This window comes from Melitaea cinxia, chromosome Z (genome assembly GCF_905220565.1).
Source record: "Melitaea cinxia chromosome Z, ilMelCinx1.1, whole genome shotgun sequence".
Taxonomy (NCBI): domain Eukaryota; kingdom Metazoa; phylum Arthropoda; class Insecta; order Lepidoptera; family Nymphalidae; genus Melitaea; species Melitaea cinxia.
In genome coordinates this window covers 12,840,077-12,864,585 of record NC_059424.1, presented here as the reverse complement: position 1 = coordinate 12,864,585, position 24,509 = coordinate 12,840,077, and the positions used below count along the sequence as shown (strand labels likewise).

The 24,509-nt window shown below is 31.6% G+C and overlaps 2 protein-coding genes across 2 annotated transcripts; one reads left to right on the top strand and one right to left on the bottom strand.

The window, feature by feature from the left end:
• The first annotated feature begins 2,514 nt into the window (after positions 1 to 2,514).
• Positions 2,515 to 4,634, top strand: LOC123668415 (putative nuclease HARBI1). The gene is made up of 5 exons (XM_045602149.1): positions 2,515 to 2,794; positions 2,880 to 3,148; positions 3,612 to 3,767; positions 4,126 to 4,282; positions 4,357 to 4,634. Exons 1-5 carry the CDS (start codon positions 2,574 to 2,576, stop codon positions 4,607 to 4,609), a joined length of 1,056 nt encoding a protein of 351 aa, XP_045458105.1. The 5' UTR covers positions 2,515 to 2,573; the 3' UTR covers positions 4,610 to 4,634.
• Positions 4,635 to 5,122: 488 nt separating this feature from the next.
• On the bottom strand, positions 5,123 to 6,649 carry LOC123668412. Its single transcript, XM_045602146.1, has 4 exons — positions 6,606 to 6,649; positions 6,242 to 6,496; positions 5,732 to 5,993; positions 5,123 to 5,381 (listed from the first exon to the last, which is right to left on the bottom strand). The coding sequence occupies exons 1-4, from the start codon at positions 6,621 to 6,623 to the stop codon at positions 5,224 to 5,226; spliced, it is 693 nt and encodes a 230-aa protein (XP_045458102.1). The 5' UTR covers positions 6,624 to 6,649; the 3' UTR covers positions 5,123 to 5,223.
• Between the last annotated feature and the right edge of the window lie 17,860 nt (positions 6,650 to 24,509).

Sequence of the window (24,509 nt, the reverse complement as noted above, 5' to 3'; positions counted from 1 at the left end):
TTATATAATATTATATTAATCACACATTGCTGTTATCTGCACCATAATCGCCTTTTAAATATTATTTATATTATTGTACATTATTTTGAAATATTCATATTGAGATATTTTCAATCATTGTTTGGTACAGTTGTCGAAAATGAAAATCAGGTTCAAGCAAAGAAAGATTGAAGATAAGACCAACATAATACCCGCCGCATACTTATAATTTGTTTCAACAATTCCTATTACTTTAGCTTCACAGTACATTACTGTAGGTAAATTCATTAAACTGAACATAAGAAATTGTTTTAGTTACAATTATTATAAAGTTATAAAACAAATTGATTGGATAATTGTATCGCCTTAAACTTCACAATAGTATTCTTTAGCTCTTAAAGTATTCACATAAAAAATATAAAGTATAATGGCTTTTTAAATGCACGTGTATGTTTCGTGTTGAGTAATAATATAGATAACTACGTAGCGCCCTTCACAGTGACCAATTTAGAACGATGTACACGAGTGGCCTTAAAAAAAAAATTTAAGTGTCTGAGGCTATTTTTCTATCTTTTATCTACACTATTGATATACAATTGTATTTGCTCGCAAACGAAAAAAACCGACAACAATTTCATCAACAAGTAATACAACGTAAGTAGACGAACTAAATTAACAAACGCACTAGTCGCACCCTATGATTTTCGAAGGTTTCTCTCGATTTCTCTGGGATGCCGTCTTCTGATCCTGGTTTCCTTATCATGGTACCACTGTTAGGATATCTCCTTTCCAACAAAAAAAAAAAAAAAGAATAATCAAATTCGGTTTAGAAACGACGAAGTTATCCACAAACATACTTAAAAAATTATATATCTTATTAACCGAAAATATGCCCAATAGACATTGGGCGATTCTCAGTCCTACCCGATATGCACACAAAATTTCATAAAAATCGGTACAGCCTTTTCGGCGGAGTATTGTAATTAATATTGTGACACGAGAACTTTATATACCTATAAGACTAGCTGACTCGGCAAACGTTGTCTTGCCACTAAACGCTATTTAAAAATAGGGGTTGGTGGTAGAAGGGTGAAAATTTAGGGTTGTATGTATTTTTACTAAAATAAAGAATAAAAAATTTATCTAAAAATTAAAAAAAATTAGGGGTGGACTACCCTTAACATTTAGGGGGAAGAAAAATAGATGTTGTTCGATTCTCAGACCTACCCAATATGCACACAAAATTTCATGAGAATCGGTCAAGCCGTTTCGCAGGAGTTTAACTACAAACGCCGCGACACGAGAATTTTATATATTAGATATACAGGTATACGGTCGAATTGAGAAACCTCCTCCTTTTTTGAAGTCGGTTAATTACAATAAATTCCTAGTTTGACTTCCACGGTAAATCAAACTCAACAAATAATAACCTTGTTTTCAACACGGTCTCAGTATAGCGATAAAATAATTCAATTAATTCATCTTTTACACGTGTATTTAAAATATATATTGTTTATATTACGTATCAACAAATCGTTTTAAATGTTTATGTAGACAAAGAAAGTTAAATGTAAGTGTATAACGAATTTGTGCTAACAGATACGTATTATCCATGTGCCTATTACATGAAATAAGCGAACGACCGCCCGCTCCAGCTTTGCACTCATTCAACAATAATTTAAGAGCCATTTCACAAAAATCGGTAACAATCCGCGAAATTGTAATATTTTGACGTCGTTAATCTCAGTGTTGGATGCAATAATGTAATTTATATTCTTGAAATATAATAGAGCAACCTTTGTTGTAGTCCATAGTCAGATCAGAATTTTGATTTATATTATGTGTATAAAATTATTAACCTTTTCATCAGCCTCCTCCCTGGGTAAACGGTCGCAATGTATACTTTGAAGTCCTACTTTTCAATAACCTCTACGTTGAAACCATTTTAAAAAAATATCATAATTTGTGGAATATAATTTTGTTGTCCACTATCATAGATTTTAATTCCATTTGTATCTCTATTAAACGATAAAAAAAATTTAAAGTTACGAATATTTTCCAAATAAGTACAATTTTAAAAGCGATATTTCTCTTAGAAAACTAAGAAATTTTAACGAACTATCTTAATCAAAGTAAACTTACATCATTAAGGAATACAAAAAAAATAATTAAAAGATGTAATTATTTTTAATACATTTTATATTAAATAATAAAAAGATAGTATATATTGCCACGCATCAAGCCCGGTAAATCAGTCGAGCGCTAGCGCTCTTACGGCCGATCCCAATAACCTATCTATCCCTTACTAAAAGTTAAAATACATACCACCGATATGTGTCAGCGCATTTTTGCGTTTCAATAAACAAAGATAGTTAGAAATGTCAACCCAGAAATTTGATCTATCTTTCGGAGGGCTCACTGCTTACCGTAGATAAGTAGTTTCATACAAAAAAAAGATACCATTGTTTCAATATCGCTTTGGCAGTTATCTGTTATTCGTTGACATTACTAGCTGTTAGAGTTTTACATATCGCTCGATTTTGGAGGATAATCAAAGGAATCATTGTCTATTTATAATATCTAATCAATTAATAATGGATCTGTTCAGTGATGAAAGTGATAATGAAATGTTTGAAGCTGGAGTATTTGATTCAGACAGTATTGTTGGTTCAAAAGACCACCAAAATTATGCGCGCATTAATCATATGAGTCTCCTTTCTGAAAAAGAATTTATATTCAGATTCAGATTAAATAAAACGTTGGTAAACGAGTTATTAATAAAAATAATGCCAGATTTGAGAGTACATTCTTCCCGGTAAGTACATACGAAAGCCGTGGAGTCACGTGTTATTTTATTATTATTTATAACTCGAATACCTTGCGTTTATATTACATTTTAGGAATAATGGCGTATCGCCATTACACCAATTATTGCTGACACTGAGGTTCTATGCATTGGGAACAATGCTGGTATCGGTAGCCGACTTCATTGGGGTATCAAAAACATCAGCTAGCAGGATTGTGTCAGATGTCTCTCGAGCCATAGCTGGTTTATATCCTCAATATGTAAGGATCTTAGAAAACACACAAAATGGTTTCTATGAAATAGCAGGATTCCCAAGGATACTGGGTGCAATTGACTGCACACATGTCCCTATACAGTCACCTGGTTAGTATTATATAGGTATATTTATATAAAAAAATTAATAGTTAATAATAAATGAAAATGTGCATGTTATATGCTTACATTCGTTCTAATATTATTGTGGATTATTTTATTATTAATTTCTTATGTTAATTTATTATTTTGAAAATGAAATTATTATTTTCCATTATAACTGTTTGAAACTGAACATGTAAAAAAGAATGTAATCTAAATAACTTATAACTAATAGATACTTTTAATTGTTTATACTAAACACACAATATTATTTGCACACTAACATTAGTAGAATTATTGAAACTGTTAAATATGAAAATCCATTGTACACCATATTCTTGCAAATAAAAATATTATTATATTCTATTGTTTTGTGCCAGGTTTATACATAAGTGTCTAATATGAAAATACTAAAAAATATATAGGTTCTGCAAATAACTGTAAAATACCTACTACTTACCTATATTTTCAGACTTAAATACAGGAGAAGAATATAGAAATAGGAAAGGGATATTTTCTATTAATGTTCAAGGAGTATGCAATGCAGACTTATTATTAATGAATGTTGTTGCTCGATGGCCCGGGTCTTCTCACGATGCTACTGTATTTAACAACTCGGTGTTAAAAAGTAAGTTTTTATTTAATTATTTAGTAAATATGTATATTTATGTATTTTTTTGATAGTGCTAATGATAATAATAAATTCTTTATTTTATTATAAGTATTTGAATGTAGACATTTGTATGTAAGTTTATTATACATCTACACCACCTACCCAATTTAGATAATAAGTTTCCTTTCTATGTATGGGTTGTCTGGAAGAAATGGCTAATTAGCCATAAGTCCGCCCATTGTACTTCACTGTCTGTAACTATCTTTATGCTTTGTTTGTAATATATTTGTGGTGTACAATAAAGTATAAAATAAATAATAATAAATAAATATGTAATATGGAATATAGCTTTATAATAGATTCCTATTTGCAGTGCAGTGTGAAGAAGGGTTGTTTGGCAATAGGTGGCTTATTGGGGACAGTGCATATCCTTGCACTTCATACCTTTTAACACCATTGCTCAATCCTACATCTCCTCCAGAGCATCGATATAATGAAGCACATATAAAGACTAGAAATACTATAGAGAGGTAATTTTTATCTTTATTGCTAACAGGTAACTCTTATATTATACTTGTATTATTAACTCCTATACATTTTTCAGATGTTTTGGAGTTTGGAAAAGACGGTTCCCAGTACTGTCTTTGAAAATCCGATTGTCTTTACACACCACCCAAGCTATCATTGTTGCTACTTCAGTTCTACACAACATTTGTAGAATACATAACATCAGTGATGTTGAACCTGAAGTTGAGGTGCCACCTGAATCGGTTTATGATGACGGTGCTGAAGGACCCAATGGTCAGCAGAATCATCTAGCACGACATGAACTAATTAATAATTATTTTACGGTTTAAATTTTTGAATAAAAAGTAGTTTATATCAGTTTATTTCATTTTTAAACATTCCAATGTTTTTGATTTAACATGAATACCAAAGTCAAAAAGAGTTCAATTCAAAGTTCATGGAATTTAGTGTTATGTTTTCCCTACAAATTAGTAGTTAGTAAAAAACCCCAGCGGACCGCTAATCTATACATATAATAAAATGGTAGGAAAGTCAAAACTGTACATTGAATATTTTTTTTAAAGAATACTTGGGACGTGATCTACAATCGATACCGAAGCCAAAAATATAGCATAATTTTTGTGTTTGTATGTCCGGGATAAACTCAAAAAGTACTGCATGGATTTACTTCAAATTTGGCAAGAATATTATTAAGAAATCGGGTCAACATTATAGGCTACATAATATCACGCTATCACCTATGAGGAACGAGCAGTGAGCCTTTAGGCATTCTGTAGTATATTTAGTATCAGCATTGCACCCGTGCGAAGCCGGGGCGGGACGCTAGTACTCAATAAAATAACTTTTAGATCCCAATAATTTATTAATATAAAGTTGAAAAAAAAGGAGTGCCACTATACGTATAAACATCACAATCAATCAATTATAATCATCAAATCAATTATCACTTAACACTATTTTTTAATTGTTCTATTTCTAATTGTAATTTGATTGTTTCAAGCTCCACTTTTTTTGCCTTGGCTCGAAAATAAGCCGCCATTGCTTGCTCCTTATCACATTGAGCTCTCTGAAGTTCCTGAGAGAGCTTTCGTTTTTTATTTTCTGAAAAAAAAAATAAAGTTTTACCATATGTCACAAGTATTATCTGCATTAAAATATAATAAGTTAATTAACCTTACTTCAATAAAGCAAGTTCTAATAAAGACTAGGGTATAATCATGTTTATATAAATCTTAGGTGCAATACAAAAGGCAATTTTTCGCATAAGTTCTGTTTTAGCGTTTATTGCTGATAGTGTCTGTCTTTATGTCTAACAGAGGAATATTTTCATAAAAAAAATCTTTGATGAATATGAACATGTAACAAATATGAAATCAAATTATTATATATTTTTGTTAGTATTTTCCTATTTTTTTTTTTCTATACTAACATAAATTAACTGAGTTACTTACGGCCACTTTTAGGTGTGTTAAAAACAAATTTTTTAGGAGTATGCTTCAAATGACCAACTGCCTCTAAACTACCCACCACCTCATTCTCATCTTTGTTTGTCTCATCAGGCTGAACGTCTAAAATTTCCACATTTTGTATTTCAACTAGTTCCTCCCTATCACCGCCGAACTCCACTGTGAACCCAGTACATGATGCACCTAGCATGGATGCTACTCGGTCCAGTGCCTCATCTGGAGGGATGTAGGTCTTTCCACCACCTGTCTATAAAAAAAGGATTTATTTAATTGAAATCTAATAGTTGTTGGCGAAGACTTAAAAAATATTTTTGCATTTGATAGACCAATTCTTTTAAGAATCTCAATTTACTATTGCTGCTTATTATTAATTCATATGCTATATATTCACAGCACACTACAACTCGAAGAAACGGAGAACGGCAGTGCCCCCGTTAGTTATTGGATAAAATGACATTAATACCACCTAGTTTGATCATGAAATAAGTAGCAAACCTTGATATTGTTTTGTCGTATGAGTGCATTACGTTTTCTGGCAGCTTTCTTTAAATTTTCCCACTTGAGACGTAACTGCTCAGGGCGCTTAATTTCTCCCGTCATTGCACTGAACTCGTGAGCGATGGATTTCCAAGCTTCTTCCTTTAATTTATTATTAGTGGCGTTGGTCGCCTTAGTAGTAATTATATTGTGCTTGGAAATCAGATCCAGTAAGGACATCACTTCATCCTTTCCTAGGGATCTCGATTTCATCTGAAATTATGTAGTGAGTTACATGTTTTTGCCGGGAAATTTACGCAAGCATCACATCAAATGATGTCGTCTTTTAGTTATATAATACAAATGCGTTTGTAATACTTACGATTAACTGTTGAGCCATATTATTTCCAATGAACACGATTATAATATAAACTAGCAGTTAAAATCAATTGATGTCGAATTTGAAATTCAAATGTGAACTTTGTGCCGCGTTTCGTTTTTAATAAATTTTCATTTTGTCTAGTGTAAAACACAAACATAAACATAAATTATTTTTCTCTGTATAAATTATTTAAATATGCTTTGATAATAATTAACATTATTAACCCAAAAAGTCTTACTGCAGCTATTAGATACATAAAACGTTTTTGAAATACTTATCTTAAGATCGTAAACTATTTATTTCAAATTGAAAGAACGAAACGTTTCAGAGGGATGCCCTTACCAAAGATAGATTTTCTATCTCTCTTTGATCTTAGATAAGCTTGTGTCTATATTGATATTGAAACAACGGTAATAGATAGATTATGTTTAACTATCTATCTTGGATTGCTATCTACGTTTAACTGTAGGTAGATTATTGGGATCGGCCGTTAGAGGTAAGGTCCACGCCAAATTCTGCGCAGCCGTCTCTTTCGCTCACACGCGCCAAGCGCCTGTTGTTATAGCGGATAAAACGCATTTGATACTTTCATAATAAAATATAAATAAAATAAACATATTACGAAAATGACTGTAAAATAATATAATGATAATTTCTGTAAACAAATGGATAATTTAATTTTCTTTTCTCACACTATCAATACAAATAGGCATTTCAATCTGTTTGTCTTGTTATTTGTTAATTAATATGTTTGTCGGTGTCGATGTCATTAAATGCTTTTTTATTCATATCGTAAATATTAGATTCATTCGTAAACTGAAAAAACTAAATCAATTTAAAAAAATTGTTTCATAAAATTGATTTTTTTAATTTTATTTTAAATTTATTGACTGTTGTTATATAACATACTTGAAATTTTTAACAAATTAATTATGTAAAAAACATTTTATACTATAGTTATAATTTTTATTATACATCAGAAAATGATCACGATGGTCTTTTGGTTGTCACACTATACGTACTAGCACAAAGATCGCGCGGCTCGTACGACTCGCGCGATGCGACCAAATTTACCTAAACTTGCAGAGCGTAAAATTGTGAAATGGCTCTTAACAGATTTTATTAAAACATATTTTATGGTATAAATAAGACAACACAATCGAAATTCTTTAGATATTTTTTTCGTACCAACAACAAGGAAATTTATCAAATATTACAAATTACTTACTTATCTAAAATAATTAACTCTAGAAATTTAATTTTTTAATTTATGTGTGAGTTAAATTTAATAATAACAGTAATTATTATTTTAAAGTACTCTATTATTATCAAGCTCAGCTAACATTAACAACTACTAACCTAACACCTTAAGTGATGGATGAAAACGCGTCTTATATAATAGGGGATCGGACAGTAATCAGATTTAAATCTATAATGTACTTAGATAAAATAAATATACTGTTACCATTATTTGCCGAATAATAATTTAATATAAATCATTTAAATATTTTGAAATGAAGAAATAAAATGTTGTCAATAATATTTTTAATCTGTACTAAAACACAAAGTACAGTACGTGACGTCATTTATAGAATCAAATATTGGCCACGTTCCACTACGCGTTCGCAACGCCCGCATCACGTTTTTACCGTGGCACCATATTGCGAGCACACAGCTGACGCCTGACACTCAACAGCGTGCAGCGCTCAAATATGCGTACCACTTATAAAATTGACCCATAACGCCTGCGGCATTTTTTACATTAGTATGGTCGTGATCGATGGCGTTGTAGATCTTAGGTGGAACGCGCCCATAGTTAAAATTCCCGTCACGCGCTCTCAGATGACATATCGTGGCGTTTTGGCGGGATTTTTAAACAAACAATATTAAAACATGATTTTGAGTACCTAAAAGGCTACAAATAAATAAAAACGCTTTCTGAAAATTTATCCGATCCCCTATTGTATTCACATTGACTTCAATTACATCGACAAGTAACACAACCTCTCCGAGGCACGGTGGGGAGACCCACTAGGACTGCACAAACACCCAGACCACGGCAAACACCTGTATGGCCAATACAAATGTCTGTCATGTGCGGGGATCGAACCTGCAACCGCCAGTGCAACGTACAATCCATGGCTGTAACCGTTGCGCCAACGCGGCGTCAAATCGCGCAGATGGAATTAACGAGTTTATTAGCATTATTAGATATAACTAAAAAATTACTTCTCAAATCTCGATTACATTTAAATAGAACCACATGACAAACATCAATCAGCATCAGGTACACCCAGTGAAAAGTTATGCGGTATAATATACTACATAAGTCGACGAAAAAATAGTCAAAGTAAATACACTTTATTAGATATAACTCAAAAATTACTTGTTAGATTGCAATTAAATTAAAATGGGACCATATGACACACACCACCTTTAGATTAAAACAAAAATTAACCTAGTTTTTAGTTACCCAGTCAAAAGTTCTAAGGTAACATACATATAAAAAAATACAATCGAATTGAGAAGTTCCTCCATTTTTGGAAGTCGGTTATTAAAAAAGTTTGCGAATAAACAGACGAACACGTACGGCAACCCATTTTATAGTATTTACATAGTTAAGATTAGATTTAGATTAAAGAAGTGGAGGTCGTCAGTGTGTAAAAACAATTACTTATACATACATATATAGCATCTGATGGTGATGATAATAAATTAAGCGAACATACAAACGCCGACGTGTAGAAACGTCACATCGGATGTTCAGAACTTTTTAAATGACTCCAAAAAAGGAGAAGGTTACTCATCATGTCATTCAATGTACAGTTTTGACTTTCCTACCAGTTTTTGTATGTACAGATATATATATATATATATATATATATATATACTGTATAATAAAATATATATACTGTATATATATATATATATATATATATATATATATATATATATATATATATATATATATATATAGTCTTAGATAGTACATTCCTTTTGTGGTGTTTTTAAAAACAAATTAACTTTACGGCAGATTGCCGATTGCAGAGATGAACTCACATGGTTTATATAAGGTTTCAATTATTAAAACTAACATTATCAAAAACTACGTTTGTACAAAAAAAAAACAATACACGTGAAAATATTACTTTCATATGTGTTTCAGGGGTTTCCCTTTTGTTATAATTTGAGGTCGTGAGAGTGACGTAACCGAGCCACGGAATTGCGCGTGCGACGTAGATGCGTCATCGGACGCACACGTTATATTCGACGAATTGTGGATGCAGGCAGATTACAAAAGAGTTCGACATTATTTAATGTTACTTCTTATCTCTGTTTTTAATGTTCATACTTAATGGTTAAGATTTTAAAACAAAAACTATTTTTTAAATAATATAAATAGTAAAAAATTAACAATACTTTGAAATACTGATATAATTACTTAATTGTAAATATATTGTATAGTTTTAAAGCAACGGAAATTTGTATTACAGTGACATTTGGTAATAATAACCAAACCACAAAGCAAACATTAGTTAGACGTAAACGTAAAATATGGTCAATCATAGTGTAACATAAATATTTTAAAATGTATTGAAACAGGTGAATATGATGTAACTACATACATAAAAATAATAAATTATTTCGTGGATCCTCTGTAAGGAAAAAATATTTTTTAATTACAAAGAGTTTATATTACAATAGTAGAAGATCGAACAATTCTTTTTCGAAAGATTCTTAAGTAATAAAAATATTTTGTAAATATTTAAACCATGTTTTGTTGCATTATTTTTATCGCAACTACAAATTCGAACCGCTTGAAAGGAGCACGGAATTTTTAATTACTTATTTCGTAGCGAAGTCAGGGAAGCCCTTTTTCTTTAAATGTAGCGACTGGCAACATCTTTACTTGTGAAAATTACACGTTTATGACTAATAATCAGCGAGAATGACTTCTATTACATACAAGATGTAAGGGACAGCTATCCTTTAATTGAAACCATTAATTCAGACTATTATTCTGAGTACCAGACAACAAGAATTTTTATCGCAAGCCATAGAGAAATAGATCTGGAGGTTTTTTATACCTCTCCGGTGAGTGAAAACTCGCTCTTATTCATCTAGAATCGTATTCCGTGGTTAATAACTATTTCTATTGCACTTATTCTAGCCACACAAATATCGTTGTTGACTTTGGAACCACGTAAAAAAAAAATACAGTCGAATTGAGAACCTCCTCCTTTTTTGGAAGTCGGTTAAAAAGTGACAAGCCTACCAAAATAAACCTACGAAAAAAAGCGAAAAATTTCGAAATTTTCTGATAAGAAATTCTACTAGTTCTAAACTCAGAATAGTAGTTATGAGTATACTGGCGAAGTTGATAGATAGCTGTAGCTTGCATGCTGTAAACATGTTAAGTTGAATATAGCTTATTTCACGTTCGGGGAAGTCCCTTTAAGGTACGGGGATGTTACGCGATTCTTTGAAAAAGTTTGACAGTTTGGAGAAAATTTTATTGATGGATCGTCAATCGTCCATTTCACATAGTCTTGTATCTTAATTATGTTACGATTTCCAAATTGTTATTTTTGTGCAAATAAGTACGTGTAGTGGTTGTGAAATAATTCAACAACTTTGGGAAAAATTGAATTTTTCAACTGTGTGAGTATTAAATATTGTATTTGTGTAATTGTATTTTGGAATGTTTGATGTGTTGTTCAAACTTTAATTTATTAAAATAAAAATAAAAAAACTGCCGATGTGCGAGTTTTACACTCGCGTACCCAGGGTTTCGTACAAATAGTCTAGTCAACAAGTTCAAAAACGTGTTTGATAGAAATAAAGCTCCTAAAAATATGTGTGGATAGCTCATTCTATTTGGGATGCCGTCTAGATAAATGTTTACTAAGGATTTACTAGCACATAAAAAATTGCGATTGTTATTAACAAGAAAAAAAAAGATAAAAAGGTGTTTAGTTTTTCGTGAACAAAATCTAAAATAATGATATTCGAGGAATTTTGAAAAAAGATCTCGAGAGGAGAAAATTTCCAATAATAATTGTGTTTGCTCGCAAACGAAAAAAAAAACCGACTTCAATTACATCGACAAGTAATACAACGTAGATCGACGAAAAAATAGTCAAGTAACTACGCGTTATCAAAGATTACTCAAAAAGTAGTTATCAGATCTCGATAAAATTTATATGTGACCATATGATAAACATCAGCTTTCGATTAAATTAAAAATTATCAAAATCGGTACACCCAGTAAAAAGTTATTGCGGATTTTCGAGAGTTTCCCTCGATTTCTCTGGGATACCATCATCAGATCCTGGTTTCCTTATCATGGTACTAAGCTTGGGATATCTCCTTTCCAACAAAAAAAGAATTATCAAAATCGGTACATCCAGTAGAAAGTTGTGAGGTATAATACAACGTTGGTCGACGAAAAAAGCGTCAAGTAAAAACGCATTATTAGATATAGCTCGAAAAGTAGTAGTTAGATCTCAATTAAATTTAAATGGGACCAATTGGCACACACCACCTTTCAATTAAAAGAAAATTTGTCGAAATCGCTCCACCCAGTCAAAAGTTCTGATGTAACATACAAAAAAAAAAAAAAAAAAATACAGTCGAATTGAGAACCTCCTCCTTTTTTGGAAGTCGGTTAAAAAAATTCTCGCCTCCCGGAACTATTTCTATTATTTATATATTTTTTTATACTCTGTAAATAGTGCTTCGTGTGGTCGTTACGGCATAGACGCGTCGTCTAAAAAGCCGATATATCACCTAAAATATTTTTTTAAGTGAAAACGTCTAATAAATCGATGTACGCCGGCGTAATGCACGAAAAAGGATGACTCATTTTAGCGTTACGCTCATTGTACGCTTGCGCCGCATATATATATCTCTTTCACTCGACTGGACTATGCGTTCGAGGATAATTTTATTATTTAAAGCTAGCTGTGCCCGCGATTTCATCCACGTGGAATTAAAAAAAAAAATTTTAGGTTCGCAGTTATAAAACTAAATAAATGTCTAAAATAAAAGTAGCCTAAGTTACTCCTTATTACATCAGATATATGCCAGTGAAAGTCCGTCAAAATCCAGTCCAAATCGTTAAGGTCCAGCCGTTTCAGAGATTAACCGGAACTAATAGACAGAAAGACAAACAAAATTGTAAAAAATGTTATTTTGGTATATGTACCGTGTATTGTATCCATCGGTTATTTAAATATTACAAAAAGACATTCCAATTTTTTTATTTGTATAGATGTATAGATATATATATATATATATATATATATATATAACCTGTACAATGCAAAATAATGATGACTGTTTTTGCCGAAAAGTTCTCTATAATGATGTATCTAATGTATAGTATACATTAAATTGAAATATCTAACTGATTTATAGATTGTACACACAAATATTTTAATATATTTCTATTATTTTGGAAGTTTTAAAATTTAGAACTTCGAATGTAAATATGCCAAGTCAAAGCCAATAAGGGTTTTATGGCATTGTTACTGTTAAAATAAAAATATATATAAAATACTAAATAAGAGGGCGGCAAAATTTTCTTCCACCCCGGGCGGCCGACAACCATGCTACGCCACTGATGCACCCCACGTTTTAGCTATCGTTGGGTGAAGTGTCTATTTGTATAGTCCAATTTTGTAGAAGTCTCCTAAATGGTAAAAAATATGGCTTACTTCCAACCACAGAAAATTAGAGTAACAGTGTAATTTAGTGAGGTGACACAAACAGCAAATGAATGAACAATGCTAATAAGCCATAGATGAGAGTAAAATTCATTTTGTATTAAAATATTGTTGAAATTATTTCAAAACATGATAATATATTGAATATTTTTGTTAATAATTAGCAGAGGTACAGAATTATAAAAAAAAAAAAAAAAAATCGAGCATCCATATAAAAGGCAGTTATTTTATATTAAATGGGATAGCGTTAAAAATGTTCAGGGTGAAATTGATATTCAGAAAAATTCATAATATAAAATAAAACCTTTACAATAAACACTACTATAAAATATAGACATTTATAATATTTTGTAAGCATTTTTTTTCGCTAAACATAAAAAATAAACAATATTTAACAACTTAATCTTATGGCCGATCAGTTTTTCAACCATAGGTAGGCTGTTGGTTTAGGGAATCAAATTTTTAATTTTATTGTTTTCTTGTGTATTAACTATAGTCCTCTAGTCTTGTGTTAGCGCATATGTCTGTCCTATATTTAAGTATAACTATATGTAAAAACTTTTAATTTGCCTTTATGTACCTAATTGTATATTTAAATCCATGTTATTTAGCTGTAAGTTTTCCTGTAAAATAAATAAATAAACTTAATAACAAATCGCTTTAGGGTAACATTGTTTTATAACTCATTAATAAATTGGAGTTCGTAAAAAATTAAAACATAGGTAAAGGACACGGCCTATTTTATCGTTCATTTTGTTCATTCACTTATTTCATTCACCTCTAAAAATATAATCACCACATCCCTATTTGCCCTATAAAAAAAACATGTTGAAATGACATAATTGGCATATTAAAATTTTAAAAAATATTAATTACAAAACAAGTAAACACGTTTATTTTCGTATAGTTTTTAAATCTTCAATACGATATTAAATATAGTAATAATGGCAAGTGAACTAACAAGTGATTTGGCCAGTAGGCCAGTGATAAATGATAATAGTCAAAAATTAATTAGCGCAAAATATTATTTATGTAATTTTATACTGTCGACAAAAATAAATCTAGATACAAGTTTTTTTATTTCACTTAATAGTTTGAATTATTATTACTATTTTTTTGTTTGATTTATTTTATTTTACGATATTTGTTATTTTCTAAAATACTAAATTTTCTAAATAGTTTTATGTACTTAATTAAAAATCAATCAACAAAATAAAAATAAAAATCTTTTTAAATTTTCTTTCAAAATTTTTTATTTATTTAATTGTGTTGCTTCTATACTATCCGAAGGAACTTCGTTCCTACCTGGTATCCCATGACACCACGTAATTATTTATTTATTGTAATCTTTGTATCATATAGACAAATTAAATAGCTATACCTAAATGTTAACGATAGAAATTACACAGTTTAGACAGGACAGGTCGTAATCATGTTATGGTTTACAATATATGTATGTATGTACACGTTAAAGGATAATAAGAAATTTTGCCAATAGAACATAAAAAATTTGATACTGAATAGGTGTCATCCGCCCCTGCCTATAGACAAACGGTCATTTTTAACCGAATTCCATAAAAGGTTTTAATTCTATTGTATTTTTTTGAAAATGTATTATACCTCAGAACTTTTTACTGTGTGGGCCGATTCACTTATTTCATTTTACCGGCCGATTTTGATTAATTTTAAATCGAAAGGTGGTGCGTGTCCATTAAAATTTAATTGAGATCTAACAAATCCCTTTCGAGTTAGGTTAGGTTAGGTTATCTACAATAATGCGTATTTACTTGACTGTTTTCGTCGATTTACATTTTAATTTACCGCACAACCTTACACTGGGTATACCGATTTTTAATGATTCTTGTTTTAATTGAAAGCTAATATTTATCTTGTAGCTCCATTTAAATTTGATTGAGATTTGATCACTACTTTTCGAGTTTTCTTTGTAACACGTATTTAATTGACTATTTTTTCGTCTACGTACGTTGTATTCTCGTCGATAAATTCGTAATCGCATTTGAAGTAATTTTAATATATGGCAAATATTTTGAAGAGTGAAAATCGCAATGCAAGCAGAAAGTTAAACTTTTGGCAAAAATGCTAACTTAAATAGTGATTAGATACATTTGCCCTAGATTTTATCATCAAAAACCATGTGGAAGAGAAAGTGGCGATGACGCAGGGCAGTGAAAAGTTGAACAGCTATTATGAATTCGCATAGCAAATAAGCACAGTGGATAGATTCAGAAATTTGTTTAGAAATATAGATAAAAATTAATAGTCATTTGTCTCCATAATAAAGAAAAAATAAAAAATATTTCCTGGCTCTAATTTAGAATTCAACATTTATTTTGTTAGGTTTTATTTTTATGTATCTAAATTATTAGCTCGATCTAATTTTCGCTTGTGAGATAACGACCTTCTACGCTATGTCTATCTACTATTGCTCGATTGATATATGTATGTATACGCACGACGCATTGTCATATTACGTATTCAAAGACAATATACCTATGTAGACAGGATAGATAAATATACCAATGGTTAAATTAAATACATTCGTGGTCATAGTAACACCGACACTCGTGGTGTAATTTTAGTAAAGTGTTATAGTTACAATAATAATGCATTTTAAATTTCTTTGGACACATTCCAAACGTCATTTCTGATGAACAATTAAATATAAAAATAATAATTAATAAACAAAGAATACCTTAAGTATCCATTCCAAAATATCGCTGTACTCGTCTATCATGATGACTTTTAAAAGACACAGGTTCAGAAGTAAGTGAAATCTAAATATCGACTGTAACTGCTCGGCGACGTTCATTAATACTAACTATAATGCTACACAAACCCGGAATTAGATAACATTTACCTTTGCCAAACATCGGCGGAACACGATCAAAAAGTCCTCGAAGACATCGCCGGTCGCTCCCGTAACTTCTTCCAATTCCAGAGACATTTTATATAAATTAAAACTAAGTTGAACTAGAGAAATAAAACCAATATGAACTATTAAATAAATCACAGATCGATTTCTTTGGAACTAAACTATCAGATCGATGGTAATACTTTAGCTAATCGAGTGTGCAGGTTGCCGAGCGCGACACTGAAAACACGTCCAGTCGAGCTAAGTGACATTCTCACACTGACTTGTGACTAGTTTTGAATTTCTGATTATAGACCGCGTGCACGATCGGAGCGAAAAACCGCTTCGAAATGGTTGTAAGCGGCGATCGGCAGGAAACCACCTCTACTTAAAATCGACGCTATTACCAAAATATGTAATGTACAGTTTTGCTTGTATTGTTGACTGGGTAAACCACTGACATTTGATAAAAAGGTGTGTTAAGGTCGAAATACAAGTTCAGAGGGGGCTCGTCATGTAAATAAGTCTAAGATAGACTTTTAATGACAGCAACGCATTTAATTTTATTATGGTCTATGTATAAGAATTACCTTAACTGTACGATAAAACTCGTAATTAATTTGTCGTAGAAATTAATAATATTAATGATATTTGTGTAATAATACCTATTATAATAATTATTTTAATGAATGAGTTTATCCAACATTAAATATAAAAAAGTTTTAGAAAATATTATTTTTAGTTTAAAGATGATTCTATATAAACTTAGGTATGTACTTGAAATGCAAGATTTTTATACAACTAGGTCAGCTAACAAGCGTACGGCTTACCTGATGCTAAGCAATTTCCATCGCAAGCGCGTTGCCGAGCCTACCCCAAATCGCCCCCTGCTCTGGTCATCTGACACATCACAGGAACGAAACAGTAATTGAAAGAAGATTATTTAGCTGCGATCTTCTGTAAGGTTGAGGTACTTCCCCAGTCGGGCTGCACCAGATTTTGAGCAGAATGTTTCCTGCTATGGCCTATCTCAGATTGATTTTTTGTTGTATTTCATCCATGCACAGAAGGGTGCTAACCGTCTCGCCTTTTAATAGACATAATTATAGAAATGTTTAATTTGTTCTTGAACTTTTTCATTTAATAGGTTTTATATGTACCTAAATAAACAATCCAGATTTAAGACTAATCTAATATATAAAATTCTCGTGTCGCGGTGTTTGTAGTTAAACTCCTCCGAAACGGCTTGACTGATTCCCATGAAATTTTGTGGGGGTTAAACTGGTTAGTAAAATATTATAAAATTTTCTGTGCATATCGGGTAGGTCTGAGAATCGGCCAACATCTATTTTTCATTCCCCTAAGTTATGGGGAGGGGGGAATTGAGAGGGTTAATGAAATATAAGGCAAAACAACGTTTGCGGGGTCAGCTAGTGGTATATCATATAGAATACACATAATTGTGTTTGCTCGCAAAGGAATAAAAACCCGACTTCAATTACATCGATAAGTAATACAACGTAAGTAGACGAAAAAATTTACAAACGCACTAATCGTCGATTTTCGACGGTTTCCCTCGATTTTTCTGGGATTTCGTCATCAGATCCTGGTTTCCTTATCATGGTACCACACTTGGGATATCGCCTTTCCAACAAAAAAAGAATTATCAAAATCGGTTCGTAAACGACGAAGTTATCCCCGAACATACATAAACATATCTATAATATAAAAATGAGTCGCTGAATGTGTTGCTAAGCGCAAGACTCGAGAACGGTTGGACCGATTTCGCTAATTCTGTTTTTAAAATATTCCTTGAAGTACGAGGATGGTTCTTACGGAGAGAAAAATTCTAAAAAAATAATTAAATTTCCTGAAAAAGTCTAAAAACAACACTTTTCTATACTCCCATACAAAAGATTTGTGATAATACTTAAAAGTCAATTTGAACTTTAATACCATACGATAAAGTTTGTGTTAGGCGATACGAAGTTCGCCGGGTCAGCTAGTATATATATATACGGTCGTGAGTAACCTCCTTTTTTGAACTTAAATGCATGAAATTGAAGGATAAGTCAAATCATTCTATCTTTGTGCATGTCTCCGACTGCATGTTATGTACGACGTTGCATAAAGTTTCGAAGGACTACCGTATTAATATATTTCAAATGTACAGCACAAAATGTTTGATATTGTTTCTATTTATTTCGCTGACTTTGTGTGCATATTGAATTTTTATCTTGTTCCAGCTTTTTCAGTTGATTTTCTATTAGTTGTTCTAAATTAAAAGTTGAGCTAAATTATAAGTAGCTCCAGCTGGTATAATTTTATATTAAGAGATATTTTCTTTTAACATTAATTCGTGTTGTTATGTCATGTTTTCAACAAGGATATATAACCGCAATCTTCACTAATTGTCAAATTATCTCATACCTACTTTGTTATTGTAGGTGAACAGACATGGTGACGTTGTTAACGTTCATTAAAATGTTTCTTGAAAACTAAGTTTAGGCAGGTATAATGAGCAGGTATAGTCTTTTGTTCGGTTTAGTTACTTTAAAGGCTGTCGAAACTATACACAAAGAAAACAATTTGTGATGCGTCTCGAAAAGAGGAGAAGATATGGTACGTATTTTTGTAAACTATTGTAATTTTGTTTTGAACTCCTTTGCTCCATTACATTTTTTTGTCACATTTTTTTTTAATCTGCAGGTAACTGATTTGTTATATTTAGATTTATACTAGTATACTGATTCCCAGTGGTCCAAGTGGACCCCCAGGGATACACGGGAGATTCGACGGAGGTCTATGTTATTTTACGGAGGTCTACAAAAAAATGGGGATTCATAATTTGCACATTCCATATTCAGGAGAAAGTTTCGAGACGTGCAAAGCGCCACTGCGCCTTTGCCGTCGCTACTACCGCCGTCCGCAACGCTTGTTAAGACGTACAAATGGACGAAATACGACTTGTGGTATGGTGTATACAAATTATGAATCTCCATTTTTTTGTAGACCTCGGTAAAATAACATAGACCTCCGTCGAATCTCCCGTGTATCCCTGGGGGTCCACTTGGACCACTGGGAATCAGTATACTAGTATAAATCTAAATATAACAAATCAGTTACCTGCAGTTTAAAAAAAAATGTGACAAAAAAATGTAATGGAGCAAAGGAGTTCAAAACAAAATTACAATAGTTTACAAAAATACGTACCATATCTTCTGCTCTTTTCGAGACGCATCACAAATTGTTTTCTTTGTGTATAGTTTCGACAGCCTTTAAAGTAACTAAACCGAACAAAAGACTATACCTGCTCATTATACCTGCCTAAACTTAGTTTTCAAGAAACATTTTAATGAACGTTAACAACGTCACCATGTCTGTTCACCTACAATAACAAAGTAGGTATGAGATAATTTGACAATTAGTGAAGATTGCGGTTATATATCCTTGTTGAAAACATGACATAACAACACGAATTAATGTTAAAAGAAAATATCTCTTAATATAAAATTATACCAGCTGGAGTTACTTATAATTTAGCTCGAATTCAAAAAACTCATAATTCGCTAAGTAAAATTCTGTCACATATTTAATAATAATAATAATAATAATAACTTTATTTGTAAAGCACACTATTCCTAACACACACAATATATGCATATACATATAACCTCCGAGGCAGGCATTACAATCAAAGTCTTAAGTCTAATACAATATGTGAGTAATTAAAAAACAAAATAAAATAAAAAATAGACGATAAAAGAAGATAGTAGCGCGGCAACAGTGTGTCTCACAAAAAGGTGGGACCTCAGCTATTCTCAGGACTAAAAGCCCTGACACTGGTTTTCAGGACCACCATTCGTTTTCCCATTTTGGCGGTAATAAATTTCAAAAAAATTATAAGTAATCTTTTGACAAACGATTCTAGCTTAACTATGAACTATGGCGTTGGCAGGGTCACAGTGTGGCTTTAACGACAAGCTGACAACCATTCAATACACTCACACTAATTACTTATTACTAGTAGTCATAATTTATATAATCTATTAATAATTAACTTTACTATCTACTAATATATTTTATAGAGGATATTCGACTCCTAACAGCGTTCTTTCCAATGGGGGTTCTGTAGGTCTGATAGGTCACGTACCACGTGAAAAAAACCTAGACTTTATATAAAAAAAAAATTTGGTCTTAATATACGATCTACTCTGGCAACGTACTTCTCCATAAACGTCCAATACTATTTTTCTTAGCCCTAAAAAAACGTCGAAAATGTGGAATGTTATACTAACTGCCGCATACAACTAAATAACCGCATATGGTAACGAATTCTTTTTCTATCTCTATCTAATCTATCTTCTATCTAAGCCGACGAGTACCTATAAAAAATCCCGTGTTTAGAACTTTTTGCTTGTTAAAACTAGTTTATAGTGGCGGTCTCTATTACTAATGGAATGATCTAGCAAGATAAGGTATGGTACGCAGCACCAGAAAAATATTTTAAAAATAACATTTGTGGCAATAAACATTGAGGAGATACAAACTTACCAATGGCAAAATTTTAGCCTCTCATCTTGTTGCGTTCTGGAGATAATTGATCAAATAGACGCTATGGTGGTTATTTTTCTTTTTTTTTTCTTTTTCAATAACTATTGTAGCTACACTAATGAAATAAAATGTATTCATAAGATGAAATATTATTTTGATAGAATATTTCTCTTAATTGATGATTTTATTTGTAGTTATCACAAAGGTAATTACTTACTTAATCACAAAGTTAATTCAAAGACTAAAAACTTGTGTAGTGAATTGTGTATAATATATTAATTTTGAAAATAACAGGTAGTATATACATTTTGTTTTCTAAATTATTATTAGGCTTTAAATCTCTTTTCGTTATAAGCTGGTAAAAACTTCTTTATAATTAAATTTAATATTAAGTAACTATTTAGAAGAACATAACTTATTGTAAAACAACATTTTTTTTTATTTTTTTATTTTTTAGCTTACCTGCATTTCACTTTTCTTTTGTATTAATAAACATAATTAGTAAATCTGTATCAGGTAGTTTTATTCTAAATACATCATTCGTTGTTTGTAATATCTTGGCGCCCTATTTAAAATAAATTTCAGATATTTATTCCGCTCCAGGGTTTACAAGATCTCACGTCCCTGTGATACTAAATTAGGAAATATTTTATAAGTCTCATAGTTAGTCCGGTCAAATTTTTGTGATCCAAAGGGAAGCGCTACAATGCCTAACCTTAAGTCATTATAATCTACATATAACGACTATTAGTGTGGACATTTGTAATTGACTGTGTATGTTTCTGGCATAGGGTTCACTCACACCATACTGTGTATAGAAACGATCGAGTATGAAGTGTTTAATTTTTTCTCATTACAACCAACTTAAGTTATTACCACATTTTGGATATATATAGTTGACCATAAACTTCAAATAAGTAAAAAATAATGAAATTTAATGCGGTTGAAATTCGCGAGATGGTTTAGCATTTATAATTAAATTGAAACGTTACGTCAATACTCTAGATACATCTAAGTATTTTTTATCCGTTTACCGTTAATCTAAATAAATAAATCAGATTACTTTTATTTATTTAAATTGAAGTATTGTCGTAAACATTTTGATCGAACGCACTCAAACTTGAGTTATTACCTCAAATAGATGATTTCAATCAAATATATAGAAACTTGTCTTATAATTCCAAAAAATTATATATATATATATATATATATATATATATATATATATATATATATATATGAAAGAGGCTTATGCCCAGCAGTGGGATATTACAGGCTAAAATGTAGTTTATAAACACCAATATTATTTACTACCTTTTTTTCTCAAAAGAAATATTGCATTGCGGTTGAATTCGCGAGACACAGCTAGTACAAAATACATAACATTCACAATAGGTACGTAGTGTACTTTGAGTCTAAGCGTTTAGTGTATCTAAATTAAATAGTATCTATAACGCACAAACAAGTACTAACAACTGCGTCAGAAACTGATTTAAGTTTTATACTATTGAGTCATGCATTTCCGTTATTAATGTAAGAAATGAAGTGGTATATGTATGCGCTTCAGCCTGTAATATCCCACTACCGGGCATAGGCCTCTTTCCCTATGTTGGGAAAGGATCAGAGCTTAATCCACCACGCTGCTCCAATGCGGGTTGGCGGATATATTCCCTACTATGAGTAACGATCGCTATCAGGCGTAGATGATAACAACCGGGACCGACGGCTTAACGTGCTCTCCGAGGACTGCACAAACACCCAGACCATGGCAAATACCTGTATGGCCAATACAAATGTTTGTCATGTTTAGGGATCGAACCCACAACCGCCAGCGCAACAGGCACAATCCATGACTGAGACCGTTGCGCCAACGCGGCGTCGGTATATGTATAAGAAGATTGATTTAATAGTGTCAAATACATGTTTAACTAAATGTTTATAACACGTTCGGTGAAACTGATCATTATTTTAGCTTACAATGAGATAAAAATATAATAATGTAATGTCTGCAAGCCATAGTCTTAATCATGTTCATATAATCTTTATACATGTAACTAGCGGCCCGCTCCGGCTGCGCACGGGTATAAAATATACCTATATTACATTATATAAGCCTATATCATTTACTGAAAAAATGATTAAAATCGATCCAGTAGTTTTGATTTATTCATTACTGCTCGTGGCCCGCACGCGTTAACTTTAAAGTAAAACAATTGTTTTTTCCCTAAACCATGAAGATTTCCTGCTATCTTTGGAATATCTAAATTCATACACTACATTTTTACTTATTTACTTTTTTAACCGACTTCCAAAAAAGGAGGAGGTTCTCAATTCGACTGTATTTTTTTTTTTTTTTTTTATGTATGTTACATCAGAACTTTTGACAGGGTAGACCGATTTCGACAAATTTTGTTTTAATCGAAAGGTGGTGTGTGCCAATTGGTCCCATTTAAATTTATTTGAGATCTAACAACTACTTTTCGAGTTATATCTAATAATGCGTTTTTACTTGACGCTTTTTTCGTCGACCTACGTTGTATTATACCGCATAACTTTCTACTGGATATACCGATTTGGATAATTCTTTTTTCGTTAGAAAGGGGATATCTCTAGTTTAGTACCATGATAAGGAAACCAGGATTTGATGATGGGATCCCAGAGAAATCGAGGGAAACTCTCAAAAATCCGCAATAACTTTTTACTGGGTGTTTCGATTTTGATAATTTTTAATTTAATGAAAAGCTGATTTTCATCATGTGGTCACATTTAAATTTTATCGAGATCTGATAACTACTTTTTGAGTAATCTTTGATAACGCGTAGTTACTTGACTATTTTTTCGTCGATCTACGTTGTATTACTTGTCGATGTAATTGAAGTCGGTTTTTTTTTTCGTTTGTCTGCAAACACAATTATTTATACTATACTTATAGGCACGCTCCCGCCGCCCCGGCCGGCCGGAACCGCCGCAAACGCTACGTCCCGCAATTTTTAAATCTGTAATATCTTCGAAAATATTCATTTAAATCATATGCTGCAAAGGGCCATATAAATCTATATTAAATGAACAATGTATTTAAGGTATTTAATTAGATAAGGATTAATGCTGTATTGGTTAAAATCGCTTCGAAAATTAGCCATTATTTGTCGTAAAAAGTAAATGACGAAAAAATGTTATTGTGGGATATCCAAAAGAGATAGACATATACCATAGCGGAGTTTTCTGTAGACCTTTTCAATGTGTACAATACTTAGTACATTATTTTGATAAACCTCGTAGGGTTCGGGCTGCGTTTGCAATGTAAGCGGAAAAATGTAATTATTTACGACATCACATTAGAAACCCCAAAAATAACAGTATTTCTCCATTATTTAATAGATTTTATTATATATATAAACCTTCCTCTTTAATCGCTCTATCTATTAAAAAAAAACTGCATCAAAATCCGTTGCATAGTTTTAAATATTTAAGCATACATAGGGACATAGGGACATAGAAAGCGACTTTGTTTTATACTATGTAGTGATGTCATGACACACACATTGCAGCGCAATGCAATAATCTGAGTGCCTAGTGCGAGTTTTATTCACAGAAAAATGACAGAAACGCGTTTATACGTGAAAATTATTTTGTATGGGAATTTAAACAGTGCAGCCTAGACGATAAAGAATAGTATACGATGCAATCGTCGAGTCATCTAGCGGTAAACGCGAGAACTAGGTTGAAATCCCGAATTTCCCATACAAAATG

Bases quoted from the DNA above. Each gene is read 5' to 3' on its own strand.
- LOC123668412 (XM_045602146.1), bottom strand. The intron at 5,994-6,241 runs GTTTGCTACTTA...CTTTTTTTATAG, and splicing joins TACGACAAAACAATATCAAG to ACAGGTGGTGGAAAGACCTA. The intron at 5,382-5,731 runs GTAAGTAACTCA...TTTTTTTTTCAG, and splicing joins TAACACACCTAAAAGTGGCC to AAAATAAAAAACGAAAGCTC.
- LOC123668415 (XM_045602149.1), top strand. From the start codon at position 2,574: ATGGATCTGTTCAGTGATGAAAGTGATAATGAAATGTTTGAAGCTGGA. The intron at 2,795-2,879 runs GTAAGTACATAC...ATTACATTTTAG, and splicing joins TTGAGAGTACATTCTTCCCG to GAATAATGGCGTATCGCCAT. The intron at 3,768-4,125 runs GTAAGTTTTTAT...TCCTATTTGCAG, and splicing joins TAACAACTCGGTGTTAAAAA to TGCAGTGTGAAGAAGGGTTG.